Source organism: Corvus brachyrhynchos, unplaced genomic scaffold (assembly GCF_000691975.1).
Source record: "Corvus brachyrhynchos isolate BGI_N302 unplaced genomic scaffold, ASM69197v1 scaffold148, whole genome shotgun sequence".
Lineage (NCBI taxonomy): Eukaryota > Metazoa > Chordata > Aves > Passeriformes > Corvidae > Corvus > Corvus brachyrhynchos.
Window position 1 is genome coordinate 2,658,172 of NW_008239785.1, and position 25,130 is coordinate 2,683,301.

Sequence of the window (25,130 nt, forward strand, 5' to 3'; positions counted from 1 at the left end):
TCCCGGCCCTGCCGCCGCCCCCACGGCCCCCCCGCCACCGCTCCCTGACCCCCACCCAAATACCTGCGGAGACAAACCCCGACCCGTGCAGCCCCCAGAGCCCTGCCCGGCCACGAGCGTTGCCTTTCCCAGCCAGCCCAGAGGCACGGGACAGTGTCCGACAGCCAAAAACCGGGGGAAAAACAGAGGGAACAGGCGGGCAGGGGCTGAGCCCCGCGCTCCGTGTCCTGCCCACCTGCCCGCGCATTAATTCACTGCCCGCTTCATCAACGCAGCAAAGTTCAAGCGAACTGGACACTGCAGAGCACAGCTGAATTAACTCCACAAACCTCATTAGCGCTGGGTCTGACTCAGAGTCCAAATCCTCTGCCGCAGCCCGAATAACAGGCACCCACACACCAAGCCAAGAAATTCTTCCGAAGGCAGAGGGGGAACGTGCTGCTTCGCTGCTGCAACTTGATTTCCAGCTTTGGGCTTTTTTTTTTTCCCCCCCTTTTTTTTCCCCTCCCTCCTCTCTATTTTGTGTCCCTTTTCTCTTTCCGGTTAAACGTCAACTCCTGGTCCGGCGGGGAGTGCAGCCAGCCCGCGATCCCACATAACTCCCTGCAGGTTCCTGTACCCTCCAGTCCAATATCCACTTTGTTCTCACTCCCCTCGCCCTCCCGAAGGGCTGGCAGGGAGGAAAAGTGGGAGCTGCGATAAATGAGATTGGATGCCAGGTGAGGAGAAGTTTTATCCCAGCCGGGAGGGAGGAGGGGGTGCCCGTGACGCAGGGCTGGCATTCACTGCTCCCTCGCACACCTGGCCGGGCAGGAACAGCTCTCTGGACCCTCCCTCCGCACAAGCACCATCCCACAGGAAAAGGGCCGAGCGGGACGTGGGAAGGCGTGGAGGGGCTGCTCGGCTTCACTTCCCCGCTCAGGGCAGAGCTGAGGGAGCTCCCCGACCTTCCGTGCCAGGGGTTTTTCCTCTGAATTTCCCTCTGGCACGAAGGGGAGGTGTCACCCTCAGTGCCCAGGTACTCCTTGCTGAAATACCAGGTAAATTCCTGCCCCGACAACCCGCAGATGGCGAGTTCAGCCTCGGTGCTTTGCTTGCAGAGAGGATGGATCTGCATCCTGCTTTATCCAGGGCATGGGCACGGCAGACCACTCCTCACTTGCAGGAAATCTGCCTCAAGAGTCAGTGCAACCCCTTGCAGCACCTGCATCCCACCGTGGTCCAAAGCTGCAACGAGCAGCAACCCCACAAGTGATTCCAGTCCTTCTCCTGAGCTGGATCTAAAACCCCTTCCCCAGTCCAAGGAACAGCAGAAGAGGGTTCAGGTGAGGTTGTTTTTCTGTCCACAACACCCTTTTGCTTTAGAATCTGGGGTTTGTTGTGGCTCAGAACCACTCACACTTTCTACAGAGCGGAGCACGCACGTCCTGGAGCAGATGCAATGGCAAAGGCTGCATTTCAGCTCCTTGATAGATCCTCACAAGGAAAACTGAATCCCCTGAGCTTCAACACAAACAATAGCAACAGCCAGATGAAAAAATGGCACATTTCCTGCCTGACTTGGAGATTAAAATTATGAGCAGGGCAATTTTGCCCTCCTCGTTATCATTGTGGGGTTACAGAGGCTGCTGCTCACCAGAATTGATCGAAATGTGAGGAGCAGGATTCCTTTCACTACAAGAAATTAGGAAGCTCAGATGAATATATGCAAATTGCCTTAGCCCCGGGATAAAGGAGGATGTGCGTGTGCCATTAAAAACTACAGCAAGTGGGAAACAGGCAGGGGTGCAGGGGAAGATGGCCCGGGCAGTTAAAATCTGGCATTTCCGAGTTTCCCAGCACATGACTTGGCAGCCCCAACCCTTTTGGAGATGTGATTTCCTAGATTTAAACAAAAGTTCTGAAAATGAAGGAGGTTTGCTGTTGTTTTTTTAAAAGCACATCAAGACAGCGACTGCAACATGAGAGCTGGGACATGAGACAAAATAAAGGCAGAGCAGGACCAGGCTGTGGTTGCCAGGTGCTGGAGCTGCTGGTGAAGAGCAGATTGTTCCCATGGAGGGGCTGAAGGCAGAGGGTCCTGCTCTGCCTCAGGGGTCACAGCTGCAGCAGATGTTGAACACTGCAGATGAATTAAAACTGGGCTTCAGCTCCCAAGATGGGAGGGGAGCTTGTGCTGGTGCTCACAGATGTATCTGATCACCTCACCCAGCCCTGTCCACCAGCAGGGCCCAGCTCCCACTAGCCCCACTCCACCTCCCACTGCTGCAATTTTCCTCTTTGATGTAAGCAAGGCTGCCACTGCAACTGAAAAAGCCAATTTAGGCTGCAGCAAGAAGCGTAATGGTAAAAAACCCAGTTATTTTAGTGATGGATCCCTAACAGGAATCCCAAAGCCAACCAGAAAAGCTCGTGAGCACCCACCTTCCACCACAGTACTCAGTGTCCTGACTTTCTGGATGTCCTCCTTTCTCCACCTGAGATGGAGAATGTTTATGTTGGCTCCTGTAAAGGATCTCTGGTCTCACCTGCAGACCCTGACAGCCCCAGGGCTTCCTGGCACCACCTGCCTCCCCTTCACCCCTGCAGCCTGCAGCAGCAAGGAGGGACCAGCTCCTTTCAGCGTTTGCAGCTGGGAGGAGAAGGCCAGTTGCACCCTCTGGGTGCTGCCAGAAGAGCTCAAGATGCCAATTTTGCACCTTTCTTTGAAACACGTCCCCCCAGCACCTAAGAGATCTCCAAGCCCATGGAACATGAGTTTCCCCAGAGCTGTAACTGGGCTGCTTTTATGTTTGCAGGGCTGATAAAGGCACTTTTCCAATATAAAGGCAACTCCACTACCAAATTTTTAGGGCAGAAAAGCAGAGAGGAATTAGAAAATCTATGTAAATACTCAGAAGAATGTAAAAAGGTTTTAACTTCATCTTGGTTTTTTTTAAAAAAAAGGGTGTTTTAAGAGTTGTCTTTCAGGCAACTTCTCCAAATACTTCCAGCAGGGAAGAACACCTGGTGAACTCAAGTTCTTGCCTTGGTTCCATACCTTGCTGTCCCTGCCTGCTGGATCAGGCTTTTGCCCCACAAATTTGCTGTTTTTAAGAACAGGGAACAGGGACTTCAGAGGCAGGGTCAGCAGATTCAGTGCAGATGGCTCCACCACAGCTCACAGCCACATTTGTAGTGAACCTCTCACTTATAAATCAGTGATTTTCTGCTGTGGCAACATGGCCTAGAAATTTTTGCCCTAGGAGGGAAGACAAGTAATTTTATAGCTCACATGAAATTATTGCTCTCTGCTGAGACTATCAGTCCAAGTGCCAATTACTGATAATTACAGGTGATTTCAGGGTTAATTATTTTCTTCTTTTTTTAATGCCACGCCAGCTTGCAACACAGCCTTTCTTCTTTCTGTCCTGCCACCACAGCGTGCCTGGAGACAGCTCTGGGGCTTTTTCTAGGTCTTTATTGAGCAGTTACAGCCAAAATCCTGCTGCTGGAGCACATTCACCCCCTTTTAAAATTCTGTAACAACACACATTGCTAAAAGAAAAATAAACACTTAATCCCATCACTGCACTGCACACTGTAGTGACAATATCCTGCTATGTGGCTTAAATAAAAGGAATGTGTAATAAGGTATTATTAATGTACATTAATGTGCACATAATTTATTGCACTAAATGGTGCTTAATATAATTCCCAGTGCAATTAAAAGTGCCAGATGAAATCTTGCCATACTCTCTCCCTCAGCCTTTCCCCCAAGGCAGCATTAACTACACGTGCCCCTGTTCTCCAGTGGATGTTCCTTGTCATGAACATGTTCCTAAAGGAAAATCTCCTTGCTGAACATCCCTGATGAACGTTTGCCTCTGGGACAGAGCGGCAGCTAAAGGGAAGTGGGACACAGAAACAACGCCAGTGGAGAACATTAGTGAAGGATCCAGGATAAAAACTCAGCCTGAGACAATCCTAACACCCATCCAAGGACAGCAAGGCCTTCCAGGGATACATCAGCACCTCACCCAGCTGCCAGAGGTGGAGCACACACCGATGTCTTTTATGTGAAAAGGCAAAACCTTTCCTTGTGAAATCCCAGAGCTCTGCTGTTTACCGGCAGCAGAGAGCACGAGCCTGGCCCCAGCCAAAGACAAGCTTCAAATAAACAAAGACCAACTATTGGAAGTCATTGGTGTCCATGGTTCTCGCTTAGAACAAAAGGAAGGAAGTGGAATATAAACAGTCCGAGGAACAGCAGCCCAAGGAAGGCTCAGGGGTGGAAAACTGCTCTGTAAAAGCCCTGCAGGAATGTGCTGGGGTAAAGCTTCCCCCCAAAAGGGAAGAGGAGACTTTGGTGGAACCTCGCTGCCCCTTCAGGGGGTCTTGAGCCTCCACAGCAATTTATTTATTTAAACATTTAACATTAGACAGTACTGGGGAGCCCTGCTGAGAAGATCTCCATTTCTCTCTCCCTCTCTGGAGATATTCCAGAGCTGTCTGGACACAACCGTGTGCCAAGTGCTCCAGGAAGATCCTGCCTGAGCAGGGAGGTTGGGCCACTGTGGTCCCTTCCAGCCTCACCCATCCTGTGATTCCCTGCAGGTACCAACTCTGGGCTGTCCCAGGCTCACACCATTTCCCAGGAACAAGCTGCTCATATCCTTTGATGACTCTCTGGGCACATTACAAAGCCCACCTGTTTGAGGGGCTTCACAAGAGCTACAACTTCTCCCCTGCAAAGGAGAAGAGCTGGAAAGGAGCTTCTGCAGGTGTTGGCTGCAGCCATCGCCTCCCTCACTGCTGGAGCTGTCATCAGTAAAGCCTTGGCATGGCCCAAAGCCTTGGCAAGGTAGACTCTTTCTTTCATTTTTTTGTTCATCTCAGTGCATAACTGCCCTAAACCAGACAGTGCAGCAGCAATCCAACTAAAACATAGCTTCAGGTGCTCCCATTCCACGGTTTGAGGTGGGGCTGGCAAGGGCTGCCCTCCCCACCTGCTCCCTCAGCCCGGCAGCGCCCAGTGAGACAGAAAATAAAAGCGAGCCCTGAACACCCAAAATCCCTTCCCACACCAGCATCAAAGGAGGGCAGATCTCTAAAGCACAACAAGCAAATAGGAGAGAAAATAACACCTCAGGGCATGGAGGTGGGAGACGACTTCAGAAGGGAGAGGGAGAGCAGAACCAACTCTGCCAAGGATGACTTCATTCCTGCAGCTCTCCTGCCTCTGCTGAGGCACAGACAGACTTGAACGTGGAGTTTCAGCTGAGACAAAGCTCCTCGAGCTATGAGACATCCCTGCTTAGGACGGAGATAAGCAGAGAGAAGCCCCATGGTGTTCAAGGAGCAGAGATTGTAATTCTTGGACTAAGGAAGGATGAAACTGGGACTGGTTTTACTCTCCTGGGTAAGGGTTAGCATCCCTTTGGAAGGAGAGGTGAGAATGAGTATCTACAGCTTTTAGAGTCACAAATGCAGCCTGAGCATCGCTGTTGCAGCAGCACAAGGAGCTTTTTCTCTGTTTCAGCTCTGAATTTGCCTCAGTGCAGCTGGGGCACAGCTGCAGTTCCTGAGGGCTGTTCAGCACACAGGCACTGGCACACTCAGCAGGTCCCTCAGCAGGGCTCTCACACAGCCAGAGCTCCAAAGCAAACGAGTCCAACCTCCTGTCTGAGGGCTTCAGGCCATGGTTCCCAGGCCAGGAGGGATCCTTTTCCCTCAGGACATCACCCTTGTGTGCCTGATGTTCCCTTCACCTTCTCTGGGGCACTGATGCACCACAGCCCAGTGCAAGTCACCAACCAGTCCAATCCTGTTCTCAGAGCTGGGAAAAAGGCTTTTCCCTCAGAACTGCAGTTTCCAACCTGTGTAATCCATCTATTACATCCAATCCAACATGCAAGACAAACAAGAGCAGTGAGTTATTGGCTGCAAGTTTGTTATACAGGGGTTGGCATCCTCACTCCAGCTTTTTGGAGAGAGAAAAAAAACCCAAACCCAAATCATGCCTGTTGCAAGCTGCTTTCTCCACTGCAGACAGCGAACACCAACTCCTGGGAGCTCAGGAGGGAACTGCCAGAGCACAGCCCACTCCTCCAGGTCTCTTGCAGGAGCTGTTACTGCAGGAGTCTGGAAAATGCTGCTCCAGGAGTCTCATGGCAAGTCCATTCAGCAAAGCTCAGGGAGATTTCTCCTCATCCCTCATGCAGCAGCATCAAGCCCCTGTGATCAGCATTTTCCCATCACTCCAGATGCTGGACAGTGCCACTCAGTGTCACTCCCTGCCTGCCAGAGCAAAGCAGGAGCTGAACCACCACTTCTCAGATCTGATCCTAAAGCCCACAAAGAAATCCAGAGGTTTGGAATGACTGTGGATGCTGCAGAGCAAGGAGGAAGAGGCCCACGGAAGGAGTGAGGTGCCAGGATGTGTGATATGAATAAGATACATTTAAACAATGTTCAGTACCTTCTGTAGTGGGATTCAACCCCAGGAACTCCAGCAGTTGCCCTGTCAGGGGATTAACTGGTAAGGGGATTAACTGGTATTTTTCCTTGGTGCTTGGCGCCTAACCAGCGTCAAACTGCCACAATTGGTTAATTAATGTGGTCTCGTCAGGCTCTCCCAGTTTGTGCCTACCACCAGTGACAGTGTCAGATGGGGCAGAGCTGTTACTCCATAGGATGGGGACAGAGTTAAGGCACCTTTACCAGCTTGCAGGAGCCATGTCAGCAGCCCAATGCAAAGTAAATTAACAGAGATGTTTCCACCTAACTATTTTCACGCCTTTCAATATTTTATGCCTTTAAAAAGAGCAGTTCCACCATTTCCCCGAGTTCCAATGCTACAGTCACATCTGGTTTATCTCCCATGAGCATTCCTGGATACACAGACACTTTTTTTTAAAAAGCTTAAATGACTGCCAGGACAGTGTGTTTAACATGTTTTAAAATTGTCTAAAGCCAGGATATCAACAAGCAGGATATCGACCTGTTATTTCTACCTTAAGTCTCCATAAATGCAAAATCTTGATCACGAGTAACCCAAGCTACATAAAAAACTGGGGGGAGGGGAAAAAAAAAAAAAAGCAATTCCAAACCATTGAATTCTCAGAAACTTACACTTTTGGTGATTTGGTAACCATCTGTCCTATCACTGCTTATACACGAGGACAAAGAGGCTCTGGGTAGAAATTTAAAGAAATGCAGACACATCAGTGACATCAGGGGTTTTTTTTTTAAAGACTTTTCGATTTTTATACAACAAAATTTTCAACTGAAAATACTTTTTCACAACAGTGGAGCAAGCAGTAACTGCCATGTGTGCATTCACAGAATATCACGAGCTAAAACAAAGACGGACAACATCACAAATAGGATCAGACACTCCTCTGCTTATCTGCTGTCCAACCTCATTCCGTGGCAATAGAAGTGTTTTCTGCACAGGTCTTTGCAAGTGAGTTCACAAATCAAACCTCTACAGCTTGAGGGTTCTGCATAGAAATCTCCATCCCTGTGAGATGGCAACAGGATGTTCCAGCACAGTTTCCTCAAGAGTTCAACAGTTTCACACGTGGTCACTAAGATCTACACAGAGAGCACAGGGTACAGGTGTCAGTGCTAGAACAAAGAGTGAGCCTACACTCACTGATGTAGTTTGCTTCAAGTCTCTGCTACACATCTGGACGTGGACACTGAGTGGTTGTCTCTGCTTCAACTCCCTCAGAACTGAGCTGGCTCTGGAGGGAGGCACCTACACAGGCTGCAGGCAGCCCTGAAGCACCACCTGGAACACACAGGGGTAACACTGACAGTCCTTCACTGTTTGCCCTTTGAATTTATTTTCTTTTTTCCCCCTAAACCAAACTTGCAAGTAGGTAAGACCCCAATGCAGTAATTGATAAGCAAACTTTTACAAGCTGACTCCAGATACCACCTTCCTCCAAGCACAACACAGGCAGCCTGCTTCTTCCCCCAGCAAGCAAAGGCAGAGGCATGGTGGGCAGAGGTCCATTCCTGTGGGCACAAAGCTGGCATCCTGCTCCTGCCCCCAGCCTTCCAAAGGGGAACCGTGGGCTGCTTCAAAGAATCTTGTCATGGTTTACCAAAGGAGAAAGCCACCCTTCCCTTCCAAGGACAATGGCTTCAGTGACAAACGAGTCCAAAACACCAGGCCCAGCACAGCAGTCACTGCTTGGCCTTTTTCACAATGGTGCCCACAGCTGAGATCACCGTGGTTTTGGAGCCACTGGCACTGGTTGTCACTGTGACAACACCTGGCAGTGTTGCAGTGGTGGTGAGGATGGTGGGCTGAGCTATCGTCGTTACGGGGATGGCAGAGTCCCACTTGCTCTTCCTCTTCTGGGCATCTGTGAATTTGATTAAACCAAGCAAACAAGGATTAGCATTACGTTAGAGGTCACCAATCCCTTCTTAACACCCTGGCTTGTCAACCCTTAATATCCCACTGCTTGACTAGACAGCTTCCCCTCACATTTATTTCAGGATACACTGGCAGTAAATGGGGAGGAGGAAAGGCAACTTTTCTCTTGGGGTACCAGGAGTCAAAGTAGAACTCTAGACCTGAAACTCCAGCCAAAGGGGAGACAGGATCACTCCCTGCCCCAAAGCAGATTTAATTTCAACAGAGCACACACATCCCACTTGCTCAGCTACAGGCACAGGACACACTCATCAGCCTCCAGTGGTTTTTCTCCCTTTCCCTCAGTTTGCAAGGCAGGAGAATGATTTCCAGTGTCTCCAAATCTCGAGATGTATCAGTCCCAGGAATACTCTACAACCACAGAGAGCAGCAGCTTTCTTGACCCACTAATAAGTCTCTTCACCATCCCACCTGGCCCCAGTCTTTCATTCCAGAAGGAGAGCCATGGAATACAGGGACTAGAGGAAAGCCAGTTCAACACCCCTTAGAAGAAACACTCTCTTGCATGACATGATCATTAAGGATCCTTCAAGGCTTCAGGAAGCACTAATCCCAGCACTGCTGCAGCTTAGGGGGTACATGCACAACCATTCCTTACCTCCCACAGTGGTGCTGGATGTTGTGGTGGTTGTGGAAGCAGCACTTGTTGTTGTCCCCTTTTTAGTGCCAGTCACAAATTCAATCTGGGAAGGGAGAGACACATGGGAGAAAGGGGAGAAGATAAAAAAAATGAAGTGTCAAATAGCCTTTTTTTAACCCACACCACCTCTCTGTTTTTTAAAAACAGCTTTAATGTGATGTAAGGCATTGGATTGACCTCTGAGCTGCCCATCATGCAGGAAGGAAGACACAGACTTCAGGCCATGAGAATTAAGGATTCCTGCAACCCAGCTCCTAAGTCTGATACTATAAAAATGTGTTTGTCAACTGGTAGAGGCACAGGATTTGATACAGCTCAGACAGGATAGATCCCGGTTATTAAACACTATATTTATACAGTTAGAAATTCTTTTTCCTTTAAGGAACATGCAAGGCAAGTCCTTACTTGCACGATTTATTGCGACTGCATCACAGCAGGAAACCTGGCAACAAGAGCTCCAACAGCACTGCAGCCTCAGAACTGCAGATCTGGGCAAGGGCATGATCAGATACCTGGGCTACTGTGCAAAAAACCAAAACAAGCAGCAAGACACAGCATGCACTGCACGAAAACCCCTCCACACACTGGAGATGGAAGGAGCCTTCTGCAGCTTAGACGGCAAATCTCTAACATTAGACATGTTCTAATGCCAGCCACTGGCTTAAAGGAAACACAGGAGAGGAATAAAATCTCTTCCAAAGCCTGTGTTCTTTTTGGGGCATATAGAAGAATAACTGGGCTTGTCACAAAATGCAAGTTAAAACAGGCCCAGCTTTTCTGGAAATTTGATGCAACAAGGCAATATCACAGAGAACAGAAAACAGGTACTGTCTCACACTGAGATACAGGGAGGAAATTAAGCTTTAACTAGGCTAGGCACCAAGCAAAAAGTCGTAAATTAAGGAAAAAGCTGTTCTTTATTCATTATCTTGCCTGTATCTGACTTACTGAATGCCATTTTTAGAGCTCTGGTTTAAAAATACTGACAAAACAGCAGGAAATCCACTGGAATAAACAACCTATAAATGGACCTATAAAGAAGGGCAAATAACTTGATCTGTGCAGTTTGGAGAAAGACATGCAAGAAGAAATGGGAGAACTGGGATAAAACAAGCAGTTTTAGCACAGAAACAGCAAAGCAGTAGAATGAAATTCAGCAGGGAAAGAAACAAAAGCCCTGCACCTGCATCTCTTTAGGTTTGGAGTACCTTGGTGCGTTCCTTCTTGGCCTTCTCCAGTTTGTCCATCTCGATCTTCTGGGCTTTAGCTGAGAAAGAGCAGAAGATGTGAAGCACTAAGAACAGTAGAATTCCATAGTTCTCACTCATTCACACACTTCCCATCATAAAAAATAAAAAAATAGATGCAAATTCTATATAGAAAAATTAAACTGCCATGAAAGCGACTGCTGCTTTTTAATCAAAGCATTGCAGCACTAATTTAATGATTTGAGAGATGAAAACATTGCAGAACCAATTTAAATGAAAAGCCTTTCCAAACTGATGAAGCATCAATAACATTCAGGCACATCCAACCAGAATGGAGTCATTAAAGAGCAGCATGTGATGACTTCTCATTTATACAGAAAGTGAAGACTCCAGTGCAGTTAATTAAGTACAAAACACAAAGGCCTAAGCTAGCACAAAAAAAAAAAAAAAAGAGAGACTTCCTGGAATTACCTAGTGCCTCGTAATATGAATCCTCTGACCAGCCATGAGGATCAAACATGTCCTGAAAAAAAGAAATAAATCAGATTAGGGCTATTCCCACAGAAACACAAAACCCAGTGCAAAAATGTTTTAAGTATTTCTGTTGTCTGATGATAATCAGAGGTGACAATGATAATCATCACTGACTTCTTCCTCTATCCCAGTGACACAAAGATCCCATCAGACCTTCTTTTATGGGACCATGTTCTGTTGTGAATGAAGAAACAGCTTTGAAGCTGGGCTAAGTCATGCGTTTTTCTGCTACTCAGCTTCTCTCCCCCTCAAGGAGTTCCATTCATACCTCCACCCTTCAGCAGTTTCTGTGCAGAATCCTTGTAGCAAAGGTTGAGGCACCGAGGCTCAGTGCCACACAAAAACGTTCACTTCAATGCAGAGGCTCAGGCTGAAGTTGCCTTACAGGACCTCTAAGCAAGCAGGCTTAAGAAAGCCTGAGGTGAGACTTTACACCTCCATGTTATCTTTTACTCACTCCTTTTCCAGTCAAAAGCACTGCCACTCACCTTTGGATAATTTGTACCAAGTTCATCAATGGAACAAAACTGGATTAGCTTTTCATAGATGCTGCAAAGGAAAAGCAAGAGGTCAGAACAGAACCAGGGAGGTAGAAGGGAACAGAAGTGTTTCAGATGTGTCAACAGAGAGAGGTTCTCACCTCTTCACACAAAGTGAAATGAGAACCTGGGAAGCTACACCTGTTATGATGGATGTGGCACCCCATTATCCAGAATATTTCCTATTCCCCAAAACAGTCACATCTTCTGAAGTACTTCATCCCAAGCCTTCACATTTAAAATCTAACCAACACACCAACTCCAGCTGCTGCTTTACCAAACACAAAGAAAAGTTTCACTGTTTCAGTCACAAAAATGAGAAAGACAATTTGCAAGCAGTAGTCCTTCCTGTTTAGGATCCTCCTTCTGCTACAACTCCAACAAAGAGGAAAATTCCTCAAATTTGCTCCGTGGTACTTTAGTCACATATAAAAAGATGGTGGCTCACCTGGGGTTGCGAAATTCCTTTTTCCTCTGGATGATGTAGTTCATATCCATGCCCTCTTTCACTTTCCTCTCATACAGCTTTTGAATTTTATCCTAAAGGAGAAAGATTACAGGGTGAGCCAGGATGAAAAGGAGCAGCACACCAGCTGACGACTGTACATGTGGAAAGAAGCCAACTGAACCAGTGACCTCCTTGAATGGAGCTAGGATTTCACCTTTACACCAGGGCCAGGCTGGTTAGGAGACACTTTCTGCTTGAAGGTCTGAAGTACCTTCATGAACTGTCTGATTGGTAAAGGAATTATCTTTGCACTTACTGAAGGCCTTGGTGATTAAAGATCTGCATGTAAGGCACAGACTCCTCCTTCCCAGTCTGTTGTTTCCCTTTACAGCCACGACACAGAGAAGCCAATTCTGAAATCCAGAGGTTCTCCCACAACTCACAGTGACCACCAACACCCACCTGCAGCCTCAGGTGTGCACCTGAGAAAGAGCTGCTGGGCTACACTGCCCACAGGGCAAAGCTCCTGCTCATCTGTTACCCAGGCAGAGCCAGAGCCAAGTTCTGCTGGAGAACTAAACCCAGTGTGATCATCAGGTATTGCTGGGGATGCCCACTGGCAGCCAAATGCTCTCAGGAACAATGTGCTCATAAATCCCTGCTTTGGTACCAGTCAGATGGAATCAGCTTCTCTTTGCACATCACCCACAAGGCACAAGCCCCTGCAAAAGGCAATTTAACTGACTCAGGTTGCAGATGTCAAGCAATCTACTCTCCAAAAAGGTTAAAAGATTTCAAATCAAACATGATTTTTTTTTTCCTCAGCAAGGTGATGAAAGTACTTAAAAGTATTCCTACTCTGGTGACGGTGAAGCAGAGGCAGAAGCTTTCAGACAGAACAGAGAGTTAAGTGGTACTGCTAAAATACCCTCAGTAACTTCTGTCATCTTTTCTTTTTGACAGGAATTTCTCATCTACAAGAGGCACATAAGAACAGAGGCTGGGCCTTCAGTCTTTCAGGATAGGAGAAGCTGAGTCAATTTTCCTTTGTTGCTTCTGGATAAGTCACTTCATGTCTCCCTCCCTGGACAGTCAAACACAGAGCTGACTATTGTCTAAGGGCTTGCTGCAGCCTGAATAAAGGAGGATTGTTAAGAGCCGATATGAAACTCAACAACCTTTATAAGATAAATTTTCATCAGGATGTCACAAAATCAGCAAGAGAAAATTACACAATCTCCACGTCCAGCATACACATTGTGAGGTTTGAAGGAACAACTGCAAAAAAGGTGAATTTGGGGAGTAGAAATGATTGAATAGCTGTTCCCTTTTATCCCCTCCCCATGGAGTAGCAATAAAGTTCCTGAAGTCCACAGATGAGCAACTACTCAGTCAAGTTTATAAGAAGAAATCCTCTGTTTGGCAGAGTTCAAAACACAGTTTATCAGAGGAAAAATCTGACAAAAGAGCAAACCACCAGTGAAAAGCCCAGAACATTTTGCATCTCTAAAGAACAATCCCATCTCCTTGCTCAAAGTGCTCTAAGATGTGGTTTGACCTGCCAGCAGAGGACAAGCTCCCCTTTGATTTAACACACTAAACTGCTGTCAAAGGGGAAAAATTCTCCTTTATTCTGTCTGCCCTGTCAAGCTCTGTGCATTCCTCTGCAGTGTGTTAGACCTGTTCATCTATGTCAGTAAAATGCTCCTACAGCACAGGTTTGGGTGTGCCCAGGTACAGTGTGTGGAGAAGAAGAAAGCATCATCTGGTTGGTGAGTCACACTGAATCACCACTGCACATTAGGGGCTACTTTATAGAGAAGTCCAGGAGTAATTCTTTACTTGTATTTCTGTTGGGCAGAAAACCAGAGTTAAAACTCAAACGTGTGTTAGGAGACAGCAGTCCCTGCTCTTTCATTTGCACTCAATGAGGAGAACACAGAAGGTTATTGCAAACTTGGTCACTGCCATTATTTGGGTGTGCACCAGAGAAAACATGCATTTGTGTTCTTTTGTTGCCTCTAAGCTACCAGCCTTCCCTCTAAATGTTTACCATCCAGAGACATGTAGGTGGAAAAGGAATCCAGGCATTGCTGCCTCAACTATTCCAGTTTAGGGGATTTCAGGCCTGTATAGAAAAACAATTTGTTCTCTGCTAGGGAGCTGAATTTGCTGAGGTAAGAGGAAAGCAGCCCTGACAGTAAACATTGCTTCTGTGTCACTGCTGGGATCAAGAGCTGTTTTAAAGCATAACTAACCCACAGAGGCAGGAAAACAGCTTAAAGCTACTTTGAGATTCCTAAACTAGAACTGCTGTAAAGCCTAAAGCATTAACACAGTGCATTCATAAACGCAGTGTGGTGAAACCCAGCTTTAATGCTGGAGCTTTGCCTTGTGCAAAATTACTGAGCAGGGTTCCCAAATATCCCCTGAACTGCAAGTCTTAAAAAAAAAAAAAAAAAAAAAAAAAAGAATGAAGTGGACTTATACCAACCTGCAACTGGTTAGAACATCTGCCAGGAGGCTCAGGAGGGATTTTGATCTCATCACGTGGATACCAAAAACCCCCAGAAAACCAAGTTTTAAAAAAAAAAAAAAAAAAAAAAAAGAATGAAGTGGACTTATACCAACCTGCAACTGGTTAGAACATCTGCCAGGAGGCTCAGGAGGGATTTTGATCTCATCTGGAGACATGTTCCGCACTCTCTCTGAAAAAGAAGCTGGAGAGAGCAAACTGGGATGAGTTCTGGCACTAGTGACGGGAATTTCAGCCATAAAAGTAATTAAATTTGTTTTATGTCTTTATCAGCACTACTCCCTCATTGGGAACCAAGGGACAAAGGTGATGAGAATGCTGACAACTGGTACTTGTCTACTTGTCGTGTTTTTAAGGTGCTGAGCAAGAAGCAACTAAAGAACCTAAAGGTTGGGTCATTAAAAGAGGGATATGATGCTTGTTTTATTGATACCTACACCCTTGGAGAGAGAATTGGACCATGCATGTGGAGGATGACAGGATCAATTTTATGCAGTCTGGCTCTTTTCCATTTTGGGGGAGATAATCACTTTGCGACTATTTAGCTCAGGACATACCTGGATGAACCAAAATGGTTCCAGAAGGGAACAATGCTCCCCCAAGGCTGTCAGGAGTTAACCACAAGAAATTACATTTCATCCTTAAGTTAACACTTCTTTTACAGGCACTTTGATCTTTGCTTACAGAGACAGACTATTGCTAGAAAGAACAACTCGTTCTGCAGGACCGGGAACAGCCAGTCCAGATTGCCAGATTTCCACAGCTGTTTGTACTGGGATATACTACTGAAGTACCTGATTGCCTTGTAAAGATTAGTTTACAGAGTTATCAGCAAAAGAAACAGCCACGTTTCCCCCCATTGCTTGCTACTTTCCCACTATTATGGGAAACCCAGGCAGTTTTCTGGCCAAGCCTTGGAGCAGAGATTTGTGCCCCATTTAAGCAGCTGGGATTGTTTTCAAGCATAATTTGTCCAGGGAACACATCCCAGAGCTGGTCTGTAGTGGATAAGAGGCCTGAAAGCAGCACAGAAGTCACATCGACCAAGTTTCTCACATGTGCAGCTCCTCAGTTACACATTCCTCAGTAAAGCTGCCTGGGCTGCAGCTCCAGCACCCAGAGTTCAGCTCCTCTGAATAAAGGCCAGGAGGGCCCAAAGGCCAGACAAGGGTGTTGGGACTCTGGGGAGCTGAGGCTGCAGATAAACCACACCACACATGATCAGTGCTGCTACAGTTTCCATGTCTTTTGTAAAAATGCAAAGCACTAAGGACAACATCCTTTGGAGAGGCAAAGCTGGCAGGCAACCACTCATTCTATTTCATCAAGATGTTGCTGAGGGTTAAATTCTTCAGAGCTTGCCAGCAACAAACAAAAAGTGTCCTTTGGCATTTACCAAGTGGGAGCCTTGATGGAAGGAGGAAAGCTTGCCAGAGCCCCGACAGAAAGGCAGGCAAAGGGAGCTCCCTGACAACAAGGCACACATTTGTTACAGGTTACAGCTGCTGGTGGGATGGGGAAGCCTCTGGGTTAATTAGAGCTTCAGAAAAGCCAGAAAGACAGTGGCAAAGACACAGAGGTGTGGATAATACACCACACACAAGGCTTGCTGGGAAAGGTAAAAGCTGATTAAAGGCTTAAGAGGTTCACAGCATCAGCAGAAATATTAAAAATAAAAAAGCCAAAAAGACTATTAAATCCAGACTTCATAAGGCAAAGAAAACACCTGAAAAAAATTTAAAAAAAAATAAAAAATCAAGCCTAGCTCCACGTTAGGCATCCCATAGGCTCCCTGTCCTTGCAGATGAGCCACAGAGAAACGAAATGTTTATGGGTAGGGGAACTGTGTGCTCATATAAACTCAGGAACTCTGGGTGGGACCTCCATTTTACCAGCAAAAAAAGCCAAAGCCATAAGAATATGTTCAGCAATCCATTCAAAGCCCCCTTGGAAAAGAAATCATTTTGGAGGCAGAACAACAGCTCCCAATGAGACAATGTATTTTGATGCGTGACTTTTCAGGTTCGGTGCTCATTTCCTCTTTAGTTTAAGCCTTGTGAAAACAATCCTTTATCAACATTATGGAGGAAAGCATCTTTTAATGGTTTACAAAGAACTGGAACTAAGGAATCTTTCCCTCCTGCAATCCCACCAGAGCTGGAGGCAGCTGAACGCTGCCAGCAGCAAGGCAGGACATGCACGTCACAAACTGAGCACAAACTTGCAGCATTACTCAGTTATTTTATCACTTTGCAACCACACTGATGTGACACATCATTAGGAAGAAAAGGGTGAGTTTAAGGGTGAGTTTAACCCCTTTGGGCTTATTTACTGTAAGGAAGTACAAATTATCCATGCCCTCCAGCAGTTCTCAAACTTGCTCCCCAAACAGACAGAATGGCTGATTCCACAGCATCTTCCCACCAGCTCTTTCCCCAGAGGAAAGGACAGCTGGGAATATCACTCAGAATAATCCTGGGACTTGCATGTATGGCCACAGGCTCCTGTATAAAACATTTTGTGTTTTCCAAGTCCGAAGGGCAGCTTTCCACCACCTCTACAGCAATAACTGCAGATGAACAGCTCACAACAAGGTGTGTCCTCACAGGATACATCCAAGTGCTCTGTGCATCCTGTTATTCCTGCCAAGATCAAAGTTTTACTTTGACATGAGTCACAGGTAGTGACACTGGCTTCAGCCCCTAATTTGCCCTGTGATTTGCAGGCTCAGCCTAGAGGATCTCCAAGTGGGGACCTCAGGAAATGGCTGTTGGCACAATTAATCACTCCAGGCACACCCAGATTCTGGCTCACAGTAAGTAAATATCTTCCCCAATCAGATTCTAAGTCCTGACAAAGAACTAAGGCTGTGAAGCAGATCCCATGAGTCAGATGGGGGTTCAAAAAAGCAGGGGCCACTACCCCTGAAAGGACACTGCTGCTGGTGTTAGTCCGTGCATTCTCCTTCCACAAGCTGACCTAAAAATGAAAACTTTCATCAGCACAAGCAATAGGTGTTTGTAGCTTTGTGTGCAGTCAGCACATGCACTGTGGTAAAGCAGAGACACTCTGCTCCCAGGCCATGCACAGCAGGCCAAAGCACAGGCAAATATTAGGGGTTACCTTGCAAAGACTCAGCACCTCAGCAGTCAGTGAAGGATATTTGCTCACCAGATCTTGGTGAGGCAGAAAACTAAATGGAAATGCTACATGTAGTGTGCTTCCGTTTGAGATAGATGGGTTATGTGACCTATACCCAACAGCAGCAGAGAATCTGCAAAGCAGGAGAGAAAGTGGCACAGTGCAAACTCTGAGCTCTATTTCCAGAAGGAAATGACTGCTCTCAGTCCAAAGGCCGTGCTGGAGACACTGTCAGAGAGCACACAGGAATTTTGTTTCCTACAGAGGGGTAGGAATGTTTTCCTAGTGCAGAGAAGACCAAAAGAACAGAAAGCACAGGAGCTGGCTGTACAGGACAGATATGGTAGGGATCACGGCTCTTGGGTTAACACTGCTCCCAGGTAGGATGAAGAATTCCTGTCCCTTTCAAGGGCCACTTACATGCTGTGCTTTAGGCAGCCACAGGGGATTAGAGGCAGTTCAGGTGGCAGTTTGTTTCTAAAGGTCACACTATGCAAAAAAACCACGAAAAGGGTGATCAGAGGGACAAGGGTTTCCCCTGGAGACGTGCAAACCGGTGGTGCCAGGTCTCTAAAACTGCATTCCCTGGCACTCCAGTCAAGTCTGCTTGGCATAAACCGGGGGGGGGGGGGGGTTCTGATTTCCTGGCACCAGAACAGCCAAATCAGAGGGAAGAACTGGAAGCAACAACATGCCAGTGAGTCACCCATCCATGGAAGGACACCAGTTCCCTTTCTGCTCCGTGGGTGAGAAATGCAGAGGGAGACCTGCCATACTTTCTGCTCTTATGAACACTGACTTTGTGCTCAGATATCCCAAGGGCTGGAGAGAACATTTCTTACAATCCAAAAGGGAAACAACCATGCTGCAAAGAACTTCAGGGCAAAAAACCCCCACATCCTAGAAGTATTATTTTGCAAGGCTGCAGGACACAGCAAATGCAATGTCCTGGCAGCACCATGAACTCTTCAGAGTGGTACAAAAAGCCCAAAAGGACAATGCTGATGTAGAAATCTGTGAAAATAAGTTTCACACGTATTTCCTTCTCAACCACGGGGATGAAACCTTCCCTCTCATTCTGTCAGCCATTGATTATGTGATCACTACTTTGGCATAAGTCAGGACAACCATGCCCTTTCCAGCTGTTCATCCCTACTGTTTCCTTTGTGCCAACTCCAGTGCTCACCTAGCATGCACTAAACAAATCAGGGAATGGATCCAGCTGGAAGCCTCACAGGGAAAGAAAAAAAAAAGAAACAAAAAAAGAGCAGTGAAGATGGATCCCAGCTGGCTCCCACTCCCAGAGCTGCTCCAATATTATTGTGTATCCAGGGGAGGTCAAACACAAACAGTGCTTTTGGCAGGAGCCTACATTTATTTAATACTTAAGCAACTGCACACAGAAATCACAGACTTTAATAACGGTGATGCTGAAAAATGCAGGGTTATCTTCTGAGAAGGGCAGGCCTGCAAGCTTCTAATGCAAAAAGCAGTTGTGGAAAACTGTTTAAGGAGGACCTTGACTTCCACATACTGATAAGACAAAACTTGAGGTGTCCAGATTGGAGCAGTGTCAGAAAATCTTGCACATTTTTCCATGGAAGAATTTTAACTGTGAAAGTCCAAATTTCCAGAAAGGGAGTGGTTCTTACATTACTCCAACCGTCAGTCTCTTGCAACAGTTCCTTTTCAACTAGATAAGATATGGCCTAATGGAACAGACCTACAGAATCCAGCATGGCAAGTATGCTGACCTCTAATAACCTGGTTCAGCACAAAGCCAGCCTGCAGGCTGCTGTTGGGAAAGGATATTAAAGATAAGATTGCAGAGACCTCAATCCAGGTCTCAGACTCTCCGACACTGTTCACCCATGAGTTGTGACACTACTAAGTGCTCCCTGTGCTGCTTTTAAACCCATGTGCAAGTCTGAGACAAAGAAATCAAGTCTGGGCAGTCACTGGGGGAAAAGGAAACTAACAAAATTGTAACCTGAGCCTTAAACCTTCACTGAGAAAGGACTTCCCACTACACTGCTTTACAACTGCACAGGTTCTGCCATATGTGAAGTACAGATGAAAAGGGCAGTTGGCTTCCAGAGATTTTGCTGCACTTTTTATCCCAAATGCTGTTGTCTTATCCATTTTTCTAGGGTGCATTTTGAGGCAGATGAGTAGATTGGAGAAAGATTTCTGTTGCATTTGATGATGAGATTGGTTGAAGCAGTTTTGCCCTCTAAAGGCAGAAAATCCAATAGAGCAGTTGCAAAGTCTAGGCAGGCCAACTAAAAAAGGACTTATAAATCCCAAACTTCAGCGATGGCTGCTGTAGGAGTTACAGCTGATCACCTGAGTACTTACCATCTTAATTTACCATTATCACATTTTATGGCTGAAATATCAAACTGGTTTGAGTGATGACGCAACTTCCAAACTCATTCGTTTTTAATGATATTATTACATGATACCACACAGCTGCAGGAGTAACCTCAGGAGCAGAGGGTCAGTTCAAGACAGTCAGAAATGCAATATAAAATACAGTTTCTGTGCAGCTCCAAAGAGACCAAGCAGAGGATTGTATTTCAAGCTGACAACCGTGGACTTTCCAAATCTAATAATGGTGCGACCAATAAATGAGGTGTCACAAAAATCAAGTAAGTTTTAGTAACCATTAGAAAACACACAGTACTATGTCAGCACAGCAGCTGGAAATCTCTAAGTGGCTCACATTTAAATGGGGATAGTTTTGGTGAGTTTTGGAAGCCACAGGACAAAGTCATCACTCCTGGTTCCACTGGCTCTATCTATACAAAGCTACACTATTGGTTTTAACCTTGTCTAGAAAAACACCAACACTGCCCTTTACATACATGTTTTAAACACATAATACATGAAATTATTTTCATATTTTTAGGCATGAAACCTTTCTCCCAGAAGAAAAGTTCACTGAAAATATTCAGGCAATCATTGAAACTACAGCATTGCCAGGACAGAGGGAAGATGCTTTTTACAAAGTGGGACTTACAAGGTCTAGCTTGAAAAAAAACTGTGAATAAGTACTTCTGAGTGAACTTACCAACTAGCTCCTGAGGATCTCTTTTCTCCACTTCTGAGAATTCCTGCAAGAAAGGAGGAAGAAACAGACTTTAGTCAAGTTATGCTTCCAACCTAAAAAGCTACGCTGTTTATTTGTTTAGAAATGTACAACTTCATTCTGAGACAAGAGAATAAAATTTAAGAATGAAACTCAGTTTATTAGATAAAAGGACAATGTCTGGACCATGAAAAATCAAAGTCTAACAGGATGCTCCACTTCTTTGCAAAGCTAAATTTAATGAAAGAATTTAAGCTTTGTTTCACCAGGTCTTGGATACTGAACTCCTTTGGAATTCCACAGAAACTGCTGTACTCGAAGCCCTTCCTCAAAACAGATCAAACCATGGATTCCTCATTTTTGGTGACTGGCCCTGGGCACCAACCAGGAGTCAGTGTTTTAGAGCACAGTTAGGTAAACACAGGCTGGATCCAGCCCACAGGAAACTCCTTTAGTCCTGGGGATGCCGACCGCAGGCCTGTGCAACTCCCAGTGCTCTGAGCAGGGTCAGCCTGGTGCATTCCCCAGAGGAATGTGGCAACAGCCCAGATGCTCCCAGAGCCAGAGCTCAGTGACTTCAGGGCAGCACCTGATCAGCCTCTCCAGCCTCCCAAGGCTCTGCAGGGTCCCAGGCTGCAGAGGTTTGCCAGATGTGTGTGTGTGGTGCTAAATTGATCTCTGCCACTGTGCCATGCAGGGCTTTGGCGGACAAAGCCTCTCCAAACCAAACTGCAGGGGAGCGTGGTGGTGATGCAGATCCTGTGTTCCTACTTCAGAAGGATGATCTCACTGTCAGTTCTCTTGCTGCTGCTTTCCAGGAGTGACACAGCCAACCTGCTCTACCAGAGACTCAAGGGCAACCTCCACTGGCTTGCAGTGCTGTTTGGAGATCTCCACACAGCTAATCCATCCCTGGTTACAGAAATTAGGGACACTTCACTTACAGATGTTTGCAGCAGAGTGTGCTGAGCATGAGGCATTATGTAGGACAAGGCACTCTTAAATATGGTTCCACCATACTGAGACCAACACCCAAATATTTTGGTGCTTCTGGGGGATCCCAGCAGAGTCACAAGCACTATCAAGCTCGGCACAAATAGAGTTTCTGAAACAGTCCCAGCTGTATCCCAACATTGCCCTCTCCCCCTGCCTCCCTCCCAAAGACCTTTTGTGACTCACTGGACTGTTTGTCCAAAATTCCTCAGTGCCTCCAAACACTGAAGCCATTCATTGAACCTGACACTGACAGAATGCTGCTTGGTAACCGCTCCCTGACCCCCTCCTTTTCTCCATTTCCAGTCAGGTGAGATGTGCATCAGGTGAGGAGAGAGCAATGAGGTCGCCAAGCCAGATGTGGCAACAGCCTGTGCCAAACTCACTCTGAAAATCCACCCATTTTCAGAGAAGCCAAAGCCCTCTGGAAGCAGAAAAACAAATTCTTTGTGTGGCACTAACCGCTACAGGGCACGTTTTATAGCCATTCACGGAAGACAAAAAAAAAAAAAAGAAAAGAAAAGCACTATTTCTGCATTAGTACACTTGGGTTCACAGAAACACAAGGCTAAAGCTATTTTAGAGAATGAAAGAAGTACACAGAGGAACACACATCTTCTCCCTGGCCAGCTGGCCCCAGTCCCCTCTGAGATGGGTTGAAGTGTAACAGCTCCAACCCCTCTGAGACAACGCCCTTGGTGTGTGCAACAACAGCTCTTCTCCCAGGGCCTCCAGCAGCACAGGCAGAGAAAAATTTGAACAGGAACGTGACATTTCAAAGCAAAAAATTTATGCCAAAGCAGTACCTCTCTTTGGCGAGAGCACTGGACAGGAATCCAGGGAATCCAGACTGTTTGCCATAAACCTACATGGATAGGGAGTTCACACAGTGAGCTTCAGGTCACCACTGGAGAACTGGGGGCAATTCTGTGGTAACTGATGGGCTGTGAGGACAAATCCAGATGAACATGGAGGCTGGAGAAGCTCACAGAGCTGCAGGTGCAAGGTAACATCTGTCCAGGCACATACAGTGACTCACCAGCAGTAAATACATGTGGTCAGGACACTGCTCATTCCCTTTCCGGGGAGAACTTGCTAGGATGGGTAATTAAAAGTGTTTTTCACTTTGGTTTGAGACAACAAGCAAATATTTGTTGAGGTGAAAGGAGGGACCTGCTTTCGCTCCAACCTTGACTAAATTGCATCCTGCACTCTTATCTCTTGAAAGTTTTAAGTGGAACTGAGAATGAAGTGGAAGAGGCTATGTCCCTGAGCACCTCTCAATCCTTCCTCATACCCAGCACTTCATTTATGATTCCATTATGCTTCCCATCTCCTTCTGCCCACTTGTCCTCAAAGGCAAGAAAAATAATCCCCCAAAACAGCAATATTACCAAGCAGGCACTTAAGGAACGCAGCGGCACAGCCAAATTCAGGTGCATTAGACATGGGCTACGTGGCCCCAAGAAGGCTGCCCTCTTATTTGGGCCACTAACAGGCTTGCAAGGGGTTGTGCTGCATTTCTGACCTTTCCAGAAGCCCATTTTCAGGTCTCCTGTATGCCTGGAGTTAGTACCAAGCATAAGCACACAACTCTCAGGAAACATGAACTAATATGCTGAGAGAGAATCTGATGGCCAAACCCTCTCCTGTCATGCACCTTATATTAGACAAAGATCTCTGAAATGCCAGCTGTGTTAAATAGTATGAACTTCCAGAATCATCAGTAAGTTTGCTTTTACCAGAATTTTCTTCTTTAATTTGCATCCTTTGAGTCTGTCCCATTTATAACAGGTTAAATCAAGCCAGCCCTATCAGGCTCCACTGTTTTCCTCTGGCCCACACTTTCCCACCACAGCTGCTCCAGCAAGTCCAGTCCCCACATCCCCAGGCCTCAGCCAAGACATCAGAGAGCCCAGAGCTACACCAAGCAAAAGTAAACACGTTCAGCACCGGATTGCAGCCCCACCTCACTGCCCAGGGGATAGGAATTTTGCTTAATGATGAGTTCCTTCGTACCTCCACCCACTGCTCCATCCCTAACGAGCTGGAGACATCAACACAGCTTTTCATTAACTCGCTGCTTTCAAACCTCTTAAATGCCTTCAGAAAACAAAGGGATGACCGACTTCTCCTACAGTGCTTGTTCATATTTGCTCCCTTTGCTGTTGAAAACTATGAGGCAAGCATCAACAACTTGATCAAAGTTTGGCAGATGCAAGGTTTAAGGAGTCTTGTTCAAACTGCTGAGTATCTACTGAAGATCCAGAACAGTCTAAAAACCTCCAATGGAGCAATCACACAACAAGAACTGTTCTAAAACCCCTTAGGCTAATTTAAGTTTGAGACACACCATGAGTACAATGAACTGATTAGGAAAGACAGCATAAAAACCACAAATCTGCAGATCTAATCTAATACATTAAGTGGAATGAAATGGAGAATCACCAAGTGGAAAAATAAGGTACAATAAATACTGAAAAGTTGCTACCTTTTGGTTATGAAAGAGAAGAAATATTTATGTGTGGATGAGAGATTTCTAAAGGAATTCCAAAGCATTTAAACAATGGAAAATTTGAAAGGTAACTGAATTTTAAATAGGGAAGTTACCTAAATCCACTTAGGCAAAGGTGATCTCTCTGTAGATTACATCACCAATATCCACTGTGATGTATCAGTATCAGTTCCACTGTTATGTATCAGTATCTCACATGAAGAGCACAAAATCAAGCAGCTGAGTGGTTCCAGCAGGAGAGATTTTATGTCAAATCTCCCTATCAGGGTAAATATATGAAATTATTAGAGACTTCAAGTATCCCAGAGCTAAAGGCATCACTTAAAGGGTTCATTTCCATCTGAATTCTGAGGTCATTCAAAAAAATAACAAAGTTAAGACTTTGCTAGTGGCACCTGTACCACAGAGTTTTCACAAACCAAACCCCTGGAAATCTGTACAGAAGCAGCTCTGAATTCACTTAAAGCTTGACTGAGTTAGGGAAAAAAAAAAAAAAAGCAGTACTGTACTTTATCATGCACTCAGCAAGTTGATTTTCTGGCTGCCATCTACTCTGCAGCCTTGATCTCACAAGATCAACGGTTTAAGGGCCCAAAGCCAGACGGCCTCACTCCAACAGAGCCACTGAAAGGAGTCAAGGGATGCCATGGTGCTCCAGAGCCAAGTTGGAAGAAGTCTGGAAACACAAAGACAAGCAGGAGGGAGACTCCTTTCCCCTGATCTGGAGACTAATAAAGAGCAGGCTCTGAAGAGCACAAGCTGCTGTGGACAAAGTATTAAAAAAACCCCAAATCGCATCTTTTTAACATAAGTCACGATTTCTGTGCTTCCAAGAACAATTGTGCACATCAGCTCACTGATAGCAGACAACACTTATGCTGTTACTAATCCTGAGTGAGTACAGGAAAAGGTTTTTCATCTTTTCCACTTTCCCAAGACATGTTTTTTTCAAGCCCTGGACAAGACGACTCTGCCTGCAAGAGCCTGGCTGGTGAGCACCCAGAGTGCTGGTTCAGTTTCCATGCATCACCAGCAGTTAAAGAGGAGCAAG

The 25,130-nt window shown here is 46.1% G+C and overlaps 2 protein-coding genes across 3 annotated transcripts in view; both read right to left on the reverse strand.

Moving 5' to 3' along the window:
* ITGB4 (integrin subunit beta 4) overlaps positions 1 to 802 on the reverse strand; it is a 28,878-nt gene extending 28,076 nt beyond the window's left edge. Inside the window, exon 1 of the mRNA XM_008640582.2 lies at positions 330 to 802. Coding sequence (XP_008638804.2) covers positions 330 to 334 — 5 coding nt within the window. The 5' untranslated portion in view covers positions 335 to 802. The remainder of the gene's footprint in view (positions 1 to 329) is intronic.
* A 6,407-nt stretch (positions 803 to 7,209) lies between these two features.
* Positions 7,210 to 25,130, reverse strand: part of SAP30BP (SAP30 binding protein) — a 30,141-nt gene continuing 12,220 nt past the window's right edge. For both annotated transcript variants that reach the window (XM_017743217.1, XM_017743216.1), the window contains 8 exons: positions 20,554 to 20,596; positions 14,435 to 14,523; positions 11,804 to 11,895; positions 11,305 to 11,365; positions 10,754 to 10,805; positions 10,283 to 10,341; positions 9,033 to 9,117; positions 7,210 to 8,360 (listed from right to left, as the gene is read on the reverse strand). In XM_017743217.1, the coding sequence (XP_017598706.1) occupies positions 8,179 to 8,360; positions 9,033 to 9,117; positions 10,283 to 10,341; positions 10,754 to 10,805; positions 11,305 to 11,365; positions 11,804 to 11,895; positions 14,435 to 14,523; positions 20,554 to 20,596 (663 nt within the window). In that variant the 3' untranslated portion in view covers positions 7,210 to 8,178. The remainder of the gene's footprint in view (positions 8,361 to 9,032; positions 9,118 to 10,282; positions 10,342 to 10,753; positions 10,806 to 11,304; positions 11,366 to 11,803; positions 11,896 to 14,434; positions 14,524 to 20,553; positions 20,597 to 25,130) is intronic.